Consider the following 12597-nt stretch of genomic DNA (forward strand, 5'->3'; position numbering starts at 1 on the left):
AAGCCCAGAAACAGATAAACTCTTTCACAAGAAGCTTGTGTCACTCAGACTCTCAGTGACTGGCTGAAAATGGCTCTGAAATTCCCTCCTGAAGTTTTTGTTTTAGAACCACGGATGGGGGCAGTACTCAGATTGCACCAGTTTTAGCAGCCCATAACAATGCTGCCAGTCATTTGAAACATAGTTGTTTAGTGCAGTTTCTCAAAGTAGGATTAGTGGTGTGTTAGATAATTTTCCTGCATTCTACAATCTGTAATGGAAACATTTTACACAATCTTTTTTTTTTTTTTTTTAAATATATCTTTATTGATTTCAGAGAGAGGAAGGGAGAGAGATATAGAAACATCAATGATGAGAGAGTCATTGATTGCCTCCTGCATGCTCCAACTGGGCATGGAGCCTGCAACCTGGGCATGTGCCCTGACTGGTAATGGAACATCGATCCCCTGGATCCTAGGTCGATGCTCAACCGCTGAGCCACGCCCAGCTGGGGCTACACAATCTTAATATGGCTATTATTTAAGGATTTATGTGATACATTTCTTCTAGAATTTAATGTCAGAAAACATTTTCCTCTGGATGAACTCGCTTGGGTCCATCCAACAATTTGAACTTTATAAATTTTTCCTATTTCCCCTCTTTTCCTTGACTGTCAGGACACGCAGAACTAATTTTCTTATTGGATGGCTTCTAATTTGTGTCTCTTATTTTTTAATTGTTCAATAATAACTGCTAATTTTAAAGATTCATAAAATTTAGCAATGTGTGAAAAATACAAATATTATCCCTAATTCTACCATCCACAGAAAACTGCCATCAATATTGGGCTGTACATACTTTTAGACTTTTCCCATAGTATAATAAATACAGGGGTGGGCAAAAGCAGGTTTACAGTTGTATGTGAAACACTGAGTTTATCCTTGTTTTATTATTTACTTATTAATTATTGTATTATTTATCATTATTATTAACCTACTTTTGCCCACCCCCTGTATGTACAAGTCGAACATCAGTATCCATGGGGGGATTGGTTCCAGGAACACCATGGATACGAAAATCCATGGGTGTTCAAGTCCCATATATAAAATGTCATAGTATTTGCATATAACCTATGTGAATCCTCCCTTATACTTTAAATTACTTGGAGATGACTATGCCTGATCCAATGTAAATGCTGTGTAAATAGTTGTTATACTGTATTGTTTAGGGGATAATGACAAGGAAAAAAGTCTGAATATATTTAGTTCAGATGCAACCACTGTAGGCCTAACTACATAGTACACAAAACATACATAGTTAGCAAAAATGTAACAGTTTTTCCTGAATATTTTCCATTCAGTTGGTTGAATCTATAGATGTGAAATCTGTGCATACAGAGGGCCAACTGAACGCATGGGCAATGGCATAGCATATGTATTTTGCAAACTGCTTTTTCACTTAGTAATAGGTCATGATCATTTTTCTATGCCAATAAATACAGATCTACAAAGCCATGTTTAATGGTTGCATTGCTTTCCACTGCATGAGTGTATATAGCATAATTTATTTACCTAGTTATTAGTGTGTGTGTTTAAAATATGTCTTTATTGACTTCAGAGAGAGGAAGGGAGAGGGAGAGAGAGAGAAACATCAGTGACGAGAGAATCATTGATCGGCTGCTTCCTGCAAGCCCCCTGCTGGGGATCCAGCCGCAACCCGGCAGGTGCCCTGCCCGGGAATCGAACCTCAGTCTCCAGGATCATAGGTTGATGCTCAGCCACTGAGCCATGCCGGTTGGGCGTTTAGGTTGTTTTTATATTTAAATTAGCCACACCGTTCTTTAACTTTCATATATGTCTTTTTGTTGCAAGCCCCTAAACATTATGTTTCAAAATAGGCAGGTGTAATGAATGAGTAAGTGATGAATGAACCCCCTGGAAGGGCCTGGATGCCTGCAGCGCCACGAGCGGCGCCGGCGTTACCACGCGTTCTTTACGGCGCTGTTGTCCTGGAGACGAATAATTTTCTCCCCTATCTAGGTCTTGGCCAAAATGAGTGAAACTCCTTCCTCCGGTTTTTCCGTGATTCATCCGGCTTCTTCGGAAGGGCAGGCTCCCTCCTCGCGCCGCATGAGCGTCCCTCAGCCCGTCGTGGCGAAAAGGGTCAGCTTCTACAAGAGCGGGGACCCGCAATTCCGCGGCGTCAGCGTGGTGGTGAGCCCGCGCTCCTTTAAGACCTTCGACGCTCTGCTGGACAGCTTGTCCAGAAAGGTGCCCCTGCCCTTCGGGGTGAGGAACATCAGCACCCCGCGCGGCAGGCACAGCATCACGCGCCTGGAGCAGCTGGAGGACGGCGAATCCTACCTGTGCTCCCACGACGGGAGGGCGCGGCCGCTGGACCTGCGCGCCGCCCGCCGCCGCCCGCCGCCCTGGCGCAGCGGCCTGGCCGCCGGCGCGCACGCGCCGCGCTCGCCCGGCCCGGCTCCCGGCATGCCGCGCGCCCCGCGCCGGCTCGCGGTCTTCCGGAACGGCGCCCCGCAGACGCGGCGCGTGGTCCTGCTGAGCAGGCGCATCACGCGGAGCTTCGAGGCGTTGCTGCAGCACCTGGCGGAGGCCATGCAGTGCCGCGTGACCAAGCTGTACGCCACCGACGGGAGGAAGGTGCGCCCTCGGCTGCGTGCGCGTGCGCCCGCCCTCGTGGGAGGTCGCGCGCCTGGGAGGGTGGCCCCTGGGTTTCCCAGGCAGAAGCCTGTCCATGCGGCGCACGAGGAAGGAGCTCGTTTTTTTCCCCCAGCGCCCTCCTATTTTCTGCCTTCCTTGAGCACTGAGTTATGTAATGTGTTGGCATAGATTCTCATCTGACAATACATACATATTTAGATATGTTTTTATTGATTTTAGAGAGGAAGGGAGATGGAGGGAGAGAAACATCATTGATCGGCTGCCTCCTGCGCGCCCCCTGCTGGGGATCGAGCCACAACCTGGGCCTGCGCCCTGACCCCAGTCCAACCTTGACCCCTTGGTTCGTGGGCTGATGCTCAGTCCGCAGAGCCACACCAGCTGGGCTGACAGTATTTCTTGAAAAGGAGTCCCCAAGAGTCATATTCTGTTAGGTAGAGAAGGACTTTTCCTGGGATCCCTGCGGAGGGGCCAGGGGAGAGTTTCCCCTGCAGTTGCCCGGTGTGTCCACTAGAGCTCACCCTCCTGGTCCTGGTGCGTCCACCAGGCCCTTTACCATCTGGCTTAGGGTGAGGGTAGGCATGTGGCTACAGCTGGTTACTTTGGTGGGGGAGGCAGGGGCAGAGCTGCACACCTTTGAAAGATTTCTTTAGTTTGACGGAAGACGGGTCTGTCTCTTTCTAGCTAGTATGTAGGCTCCATGAGGGTGTTGGTCTAACCCCGACTGCCTACCTTTGGTAATCCTTTATTTGATGTGCATCACTGGTGCCTAACAAATACTGGGTAATGACCTCTTTCCCGCTCAGAAGGTTGTTGAATTAATTCAGTCAGTTATAAAATAATCATATGGAGAGAACAAAACTTCATGCTACTTACGTAAGAACCATAACTCTTTGGTTTCTTCTAGGTTTCCAGTCTCCAGGCGGTGATTCTGAGCTCTGGAGTTGTGGTGGCAGCAGGGAGGGAGCCATTTAAACCAGGAGATTATGACACCCAAAAGTATTTGCTTCCTGCTAGATTACCAGGGGTCTCTCGTCGTGTGTTCCCCAAGGGAAATACTAGGTCAGAAAGCCAAAAGAGTAAGTCACTTAAATATATAGCATTTATATTCAGCATTGAGATTTTGTTAGGCCTACAACAACAACAACAACAAAAATCCATGCTTAAATGACCACCTTTCTTCATCACAGAAGAGAAAATGGGATCAAAAACATTATAAACTGAAATCAATTGTATTTATAGTGGGAAAGAATCATAAAAGTTTATCTCATAATTTTTAAAAATATTTTTCTAAATCAATCAGTGATATTTGTGTTTAAATTGAATTGATGAGGTATGGGTTTCTTTAATATAATTCCTAGATAAAAAAATCAAAATGCCAGCGTTTCTTTATTTGGAGAGGAATTCTATGGAATATGTAAGTGACATCTCTGGTAGTTGCAGAGTTGTCTCTAAATTGTATCATGCAGAGCTCAGTAGGTTAGTTGAGTGACTGTGTTTTTATAAATCTCTAACTACATATATTCTCCACTTACTGAAGTAAAAACCAGAGACCCTTAGATTCACTTTTTATTTATTTAAAGAAAAGGTTCTTTAAATACTACTTATGCATATAGTAGTATTATTTTACCTTGGTCATTTTGCTAAACTGATTTTATTATTTTGTGTTTGATGGTGGTTGAGTATGATTTTATTTTATTTTAAAATTTATTTTTAAATATATCTTTATTGATTTTAGAGAGAGGAAGGGAGAGAGAGAGAGAGATAGAAACATCAGTGATACAGAGTCATTGATCAGCTCCCTCCTGCACGCCCCCAACTGGGGATCAAGTCCACAACCTGGGCATGTGCCCTGACTGGGAATTGAACCCCAATGTCCTGGATCTTAGGTCGATGCTCAACCGCTGAGCCAAGCCCGGCTGGGCTTCAGTATGATTTTAGATGGTTTCAGGGAATCTGAGGGCTTCTTTAAGTTCTACTTTAAAAAATTATGAGTGAGACATTTTCATTTATAGTTTTAATAAAAGTACAGAGGAACAAGAGAAAACATTTTAGGTTTATATTTTGAAAAATTAAAGGTATTTAATTGATGACAAGTATGTGAAAATCTATACAAGTCACTAGTAGGAATTAGATTGGGTATAAGAAGCATGAGTGCCAAGGTTATCTCTAGAGATACACATTATAAAGACAGTGAGATATCTGGGCCTTATGCCTCGCTCTCTTTTGTGCCCTATATTAAATTAGATGCACTGATTATACAAAGTGAATACTAAATTAATTATTATTATTTGATTAATGTAGCCTTTAAATTATAAAAATGCTTTAGCTTTCATAATGCTATAGATGCCTCTCTTGGATGTGCACAGATGGGAAAAGAATTACCACCGTAAATTATTACTTGCTTTGAATAAGTCAGCAGCACTTGGTTAGACTCGAATTTTAGTAAAGAAAATCAAACAAAAAAACTCAACACCACAAAAATCTATTTTTGCTAGAATCCTTAGCAATTTCTGCTTATACTTTCTTTTTTAACATTGCCTTATTCAACTCAGAATTAAAATTCTGTGAATCTCCTCATTGAAGTATGATGATAAGTTCTTTTTTAAAGAAAAATTTGTAGAAATGTACCAGCTATCACAGTGAACTCAAATAACCAGTGAATACGTAGAGGTGAGACACATAGCTTACTAGGAAATTTAGAAAATACGGTATTTTTCATACTAATAATTTCCTTTTTCCTTTCTTTCCTTGCTGCCTCTTCTATTGGATATGTGTATTGGATATATATATTTATATATAATTCTCTACCTTCCACATGAAATTTTAATGTGGGGCATCTTTTACTCTTAAAATCTTGAAAGTGAGCACACATGTGCGTTCAAGCCTAAGGTCTCAGATTTATTCTGCTTCTTCTGACAAAATGCATAATAATGATTGCTACTCAGACCATTCCTTTGCTCCTGAACATTGCTTGGCCTTAGGAAAAAAGGGTTCTCAGAATTTATTGATATATCCTTCTGAAGATGATGTTGAGAAATCAATTATTTTTAATCAAGATGGCACTATGACAGTTGAGATGAAAGTTCGATTCAAGATAAAAGAAGAGGAAACCATAAAATGGACAACCAGTATCAGTAGAGCTGGTCTTTCTAATAGTCATGAAAAGAGTGAGATAAGCAGTTTTCCAGAAAGAACGGATGGTCTGTCATCTGGTTTAAAGATTGCAGCACGTTCATTGCCTGCAGATGTCTCACCTCTGGAGAAAGGCAATGATCAAGAGGACAGTTTGGCAGAGGAGATAAACACTCAAATGACAGGTCAAGAGGCTGAAACTTACAGTTCTTCTGGTCAGGAGAATTCTGCTATGGACACAAATACCATCCGGGGAACTGAGGATCAAGCAGAGCATCATTTTTATAGGCCCCCTACACCTGGACCAAGGAGAGTGAGACAAAAGAAATCTGTGATAGGGAGTGTGACCTTAGTATCTGAAACTGCAGTTCAAGAGAAAATGATTGGACAGTTTTCCTATAGTGAAGAAAGGAAAGATGGGGAAAACAAATCTGAGTATCACATGTTTACACATTCTTGCAGTAAAATGTCATCAGTATCTAACAAACCAGTACTTGTTCAGATGGATAACAATGAGCAGATGGAGTCATCTTTAGAAAGAAAAAAAGAAAGCAGACAGCTCAAGTCAAGTTCAGTAAGTGCTGGTGTTATAGAAATTACAAGCCAGAAGAGGTTAGAGATGTCCCATGATGATGGCTTTCCACACACTATACCAGAAAACGTAATTGTGGAGGAAGATACAGTTGATAGTGTAACACCAGACCACAAAACTAGTACGGAGAACTTAAGAACTTGTAACATCAATGATAGGTTCTGCCCTATTTTAACAGATGGAGCTCATTCTTTAAGCAACAACTCAGGAACTGACAAAACTATTTCTGAGACCCCAGTTTCGGTAGGATCCTCTACTGTCACCAGAAGAATTGACAGACTAATTAATGAATTTGCTCAGTGCGGTTTAACAAAACCCCCAGAAAATGAAAAGCAGATTTCATCATCTGTTGCCAGCACAACAAAGATGAAATCTCACCAGCAAATGAAAAGTTATAGGCATCAAGATGGAGAGATTGCAACCAAAGGAATTCCTTGTAATAGTAAGAGAATAAACACAGGAGGTGGAATTGAACAGGAAATTCTGTTGCAGGATCCACACATCCCGGTTGAAGGAGGGTTACTTCATGAGGAAGAACTCCATGCAAGTGATATCGTAATTGAAACAAATTATTTTTGTTCCAAAAGTAATCTCGATCCTGTTAATTCCAAGAATTTCCAAAGAAATAAATTAAATACTGTTCAGAATCCTAAGGTTCAAGGACTTTTGCCCAAAAGAAAATCCAGACCACTAAACAAAATAAACCTAGGGGGCCCTGCAAAAAAAGAAACTGGTCAAGGAGATAAAGCATTTCCCCATAATGAGTTCAGATATGGAAAAAGTACTTCTGAAAATCAAAATTTATTTCACGTAATTAACTTTCTTGAGCAAAACCCCAGTGCTTTTTGTGGGCCACGGGCTCAGGCAGAAATAGCATCTTGGTATTTGAGAGGAATGGAAAAAAGGAGTTTAGTTCCAAAAGTTAATAATTCACACATAACTCTAAAAAGCCAGAAAAAACAAAAAAGGGATAAGTTGAAATCAGGAACTATTGTAAGTAAACAACATGCTACGACAAGGGTAAATTCCTTAGCTTCTTTGAAAAAAACTGTTTTTCCTGAGGATATTACCCATCGTTCAGTTCAAAATTATATACAGAGATGGTTGCAGAACATAAATCCACATTTAGCTTTGCAACCTAAAAAATCAGCACCAATATGCAAAAAGGAAAGGAATGCAGTAAATTGTAACAATGATTTTCTGGGAAATAACTATCACATAAGTTCTGAAAAAGGGAAGAATTTTGTCATGGAAAATAATAAGCACATAACTAAAAATGCCAGTTTGACAGGAGATAACCTAGGTATGGAGGTAGGTAAATCTTTTGGCAAAGGTAACAGTGAAGAACTTATTGAAGATCTCCATGAGAGCCAAGTTGAATCTCTGAATGATGCTTTCTTGCTTTCTCTGAATGAATGTTGTACTTTGTCACAGTCAGCTATTGATAATCATAATACTAAAAGTCAGGGATCTGTTGAAAAGTCAGGACCTTGTTTACCAAGCCTTGTTTACCAAGAAATAAACCTACCTGCAAAAGGGCAAAGTGTAGAGGCTGCCATCCAAGTAGATACAATGGAAGAGGCCCCTCCAAAAGACCTCTTACCAGTACTGTTGCTTCACCAACTGCAAGCTTTAGTTCCCAGTATTCACAAGACTCAGAGTGGTGGTGTTCAAGTGCCAGGCTCACTTGTAGATGTTCCTTTCCATTCCCCAATACGTAATTCATCCACTAATATCCTTCTAGCTTGGCTCCTGGTGCTAAACCTAAAGGGAAGTGTGAATAGCTACTGTCAAGGTGATGCTCACAAGACTACCAACAGAACTTCAGAAATACTTGCATTGCTGGAGATTCTAAAGCACATTGCCATCACAGAGGAAGCTGATGACTTGAAGGCTGCTGTTGCCAATTTAGTGGAGTCGACTACAGATCCCTTTGGACTCACTGAGAAAGGACAAGACATGGTTCCATTAGGTCTTTCTGCAAATTGTTCCACACCCAACAGTCAGAGAATTTCTAAGTGCATTGAAAATGAAAAAACACAGAAACTCTCTTTAAATGCCAGTGAGGACTGTGCTCCTGAAGTTCATGCCTCAGAGGTGACTTGCTCTTCATGTGAGGTGTGTACTGTGAGTAAGATTTATCTTCCAAAAGAGACTTGTAACCTCAGTAACATTTTCTCCCATAGCGATGTCTGTACCATGGGTCAGAGCTCTATGAGTCAGGCTTGTTTCCCCGGAGAGGTTTGTTTGCTTGCTGATGCTGTATCTTCTCCTAAGGCTTGTGCTCATGAGGAAAACCGTACTTATGAGACAGCTTGCCCAAGTGATGGGGCCTGCCTTCCCATTAAAGTCTGCAATACCAATGACTTTTTAAGTTCCAAAGATATCACATATACTGATAATTTGGAATTGACTGAAGAGTTAGAAAGAATTGATGATGTTCAGGAAGACCTAAATATTTTGACAGACCCTGGGTATAAACATGGCTTTAATGTGTTGATGCCACACCAGAATAGCAGTTTAAACCACTGTGGCTTTTCCCTAAATGCAATGGAACCAGAATTTGATAAGGAACATAGAGCTCTAGTTGAATCTAGAAATTGTTCATTAAAGAAATTTCAGGATAAAAATGCATATGCATCCTTTGATAAGGAAGAATCCAAGACTTCTGAAGAACCAGGCTCAATAACCAACAGCATGACATCAAGTGAAAGACATATTTCAGAACTGGAATCTTTTGAAGAATTAGAAAAGCAGGACATTGATATTTTTAATACAAAGGTAAATGCAGGACAGCAAACCACTGAAGAACTGATCCAAAAAGAGTTAGAGGCTAGTAAAAATGTGGAATTGATAGAAGTCTCTAGCAGGGACCTTACAGAAGAAAGAAGGAATGGTGTAATTTGTGAGGCAATCAGTAGGGAGCGGACACCACCACCATCTTTAGTGTTTTGCTACACTCCTGAAGAGCTCAATGAAGGAGAAACGAAAATGAGAGTAAAAATGATGGTGAAAAGCATGGAAAATGGAAGTTGTTCAGAGTCTCCTCTTAATTTTAAAAGCTGCTTGAAGAGAACAGCGACTTCTGAATGGTTGGACTACACACAAGATAGCGAGAATGATCAGCCAAATAAACTGTCCAGTGATGGCCCCAATGACAGTGGCGAGGAGACTGCTCAAGAGAAAGAGTACAATAAAGGATTTGTTAAAAGAACAATAGAAAAACTTTATGGTAAGGTGGAGATTGTTAAACCATCTTTTTTCCCGGGGCCTCCAAACAGATCTCAGGTTTGTCCTTGCAATTCTATGGAATTTCCCTGTGCTAGAAAAGTAGATCTTTATGATTCTGAAGGTCAGTCATTTGGCTCTTCTGAACAGGTATCCAGAGTTTCTAAGCTGCAGAAATTTCAGGAGGAAAGACAAGATAACTATGACTTTAATGACATGAAGGCCAATTATCATATGGGAGACATTGTAGAACATAGTACAGAACGAAATGATCATAACAGAGTCATCAGGGACACAGTGGAAGGAGTACTGATTGACAAGGGCACGTGGCTCCTGAAAGAAAATCACCTGCTAAGAGTATCATCTCCTGAAAATTCTGGCACATGTGGCAATGCAGACACCACATCAGTAGATACTCTACTTGATAATAATAGTAATGAGGTACCATATTCACATTTTGGAAATTTGGCCCCAGGCTCAAACATGGCTGAACTGTCTTTTTCAGAATTGGAGGAACTGACTCAACCCCTGGAACTGAAATGCAGTTATTTTAACATGCCCCATTGTAGTGACTCTGAGCCTTTTCATGAGGATTTGCTAGATGTTCAAAACAAAACTTGTTCCAAGGGGAGAATACCAAATCACCATGCAGAGGAGAAGGGTAACCTTAGGTCAGAAAGAGTATGCACATCTGTCACTCATGTCTTTACTGCTGCCAACAAAGTCCATCCTGTCTCTGATGACACTGTTAAAAACCAGCCTTTGCCTGGAAATAATAATAATCGTGGTGGTGCACTTCAGGAAGGCGACTCCCTGGATAAACTCTATGCTATTTGTGGTCAACATTGCCCAATACTAACAGTTATTTTCCAACCTATAAACGAGGAAGACCGAGGAGTAGCATATTGCAAAGATTCTGATATTGAAAATTCCTTGGACAACTATTTATGGATGAAACTACACCACTATTTACTAGAGTCAAACAAAACCATGTTCAGAGATGAGAATACAGCAAATAGTGGAAAGGCATTTATTGATAATGCTATTGGTGATATATTTGATCCATTTTATTTCAGTAGCACATTTGACTTGATAGATAAAAGAAAATTAAAAAGAATTAACTTCTTGGACTTAGAGGAAGAAACTATTTTAAATACATTTCAATTCTATTTAAAGAAAAGGTTTTGTGTGAATTTCCTGCACACATCATTGTTCGTTATGGGTAATGTGAACTCAAACGCACAAGACCCCAGCCGTCAGACAAAGGAAATCTTTGAAGTAGATGAAAATAACAACTTATTAAACAACAGAGTCCAGAGCTCAAGGAAGAATCTGAACCAAGTAATAAGGGACAATATCAACTATTATTTCTTCTTTCAAATGCTTGGGCAAGCCTGCCTAGTTTGCCAAGTTGAGACATCCTTAAATATTAGCAACAGAAATATATTAAAAATATTTTATGTTTTTGAGGGTGAGAACCTTTTTATTTGGGAAGAGGAAAACCGGTTCATTTTAACTGATTTTGAAAGTGGTGAGGAACAGGAAGATTTATAATTTCAGTATCACCATAGCTTTTCTTCATCGTGAGTGTTTTTCCTTGTTTTAAGGTGAAGTACCTGGAATGGGTATGGACTGGAGAACCTGTAAGAATTTCCTACTTCTTCAAAATGAGTTTACCGTAAAAGTTTGACCTTTGACAATCTGATTTGACTTTTATCATTCCTCTGTTCTTCATTTTTCCAACAATTACAGACTCAGTTTCTATTCTGTTATTTTGGAAGTTTCTCTGTGTGTGTGTGTTGTTGTTTTTCTGATAATGTTTAATTTCCTGTATCTGTGATTTTTCTCCTAGGACATTATTAATGCCCTAAGTACAGGAATACCTTTTTTTAATGTTGTCAGCTCAGTGCAAAAATGTATTAGTGAATAAATAGGTTAGACATAGCCTCAAAGCACTTGATTTATTAACTTTACTGATTTGATAAAGGTATGATTGTAAGACCTCCACAACAATCTCTTAAGTTTCTTGTGCCAAATGTGTTGAATTTAATTTTCCTCAGAACATCTGTTAAATGAACTTGCAAGCATTTCCATGGGACAGGATTCACAATTAGAAAAAGTTGCTCTGCTACTAAACTGCCTTTCCAGTACTTTGCCTATAAATTATATTTTTTTAAATATTAATAAAATGTCAAGAAATCCAAATAGGTCATAAAAATGGAAAAATTTAAGTGTACTCTTTGAAGAAAAATTGAAAGAGCTAGAATGATTTAACTTGAAAAAGAAAAAAGGTGACTTTAAAGGTGACTTTAAATTTTTCAGAATTGAAAAAGTGCTTCTGTGAAGAGGAACTTGACAGATTTCTTTCTATGTTAACCTGCATTAATAAAAAATAATTATATGTAAATAAAAACATGTTGCTCAGAGTATAAATTCAATTATACTATGAACCATAAATTGTCTGTTTTGAATACTGTGGTATTTTACCTGGGACTTAATCAGGGAACCTTTTAAAATTCCTTCCTTTCCCTGACTATGTGATAGCATAGAAATGAGTCTTATAAAATGTTTAAACCTATGTCTCTTGTCTGGAACTGACTCAAAGTAGAACAATTAATGTTTTGTGGAGCCACACATGGAGTGCTAAAATAAAAAATTTGGCATTAAGAAACTAAAAGGTAATTAATTTGTAATACTTTCAACAATAAAGATAAATTTAAAAAATAAAAAAATATAATTAAAAAATTAATTTTATAAAGAATACCTTCAGTTTCAGCTCAGTGGGAGTCATCAATCCATAAAAAGTTATGAGTTGCTATTTATTTCTCCAGATGAAGACTGCTTCTACATAAAGTATGGTTTTTCTACATTAAGGGATACATACCTAATTGAAATGTGAAAGTTGTAATGTTATGTAAGCTTCTGTAATGAGCAGTGAGTACTTTTGGTGAAATAAAAGGGCCAAAATTGTGGGGAAAGAATAGA

The 12597-nt window shown here is 39.5% G+C and overlaps 1 protein-coding gene across 1 annotated transcript; it reads left to right on the forward strand.

Moving 5' to 3' along the window:
* The first annotated feature begins 2030 nt into the window (after window positions 1-2030).
* LOC107533120 (RP1 axonemal microtubule associated) lies at window positions 2031-11166 on the forward strand. Its single transcript, XM_087825167.1, has 3 exons — window positions 2031-2639; window positions 3565-3736; window positions 5522-11166. The coding sequence occupies exons 1-3, from the start codon at window positions 2031-2033 to the stop codon at window positions 11164-11166; spliced, it is 6426 nt and encodes a 2141-aa protein (XP_087681293.1).
* The last annotated feature ends 1431 nt before the right edge of the window (window positions 11167-12597 follow it).

The sequence above is a fragment of the Miniopterus natalensis genome, chromosome 16 (assembly GCF_054644295.1).
Source record: "Miniopterus natalensis isolate mMinNat1 chromosome 16, mMinNat1.hap1, whole genome shotgun sequence".
Classification (NCBI taxonomy): Eukaryota; Metazoa; Chordata; class Mammalia; order Chiroptera; family Miniopteridae; genus Miniopterus; species Miniopterus natalensis.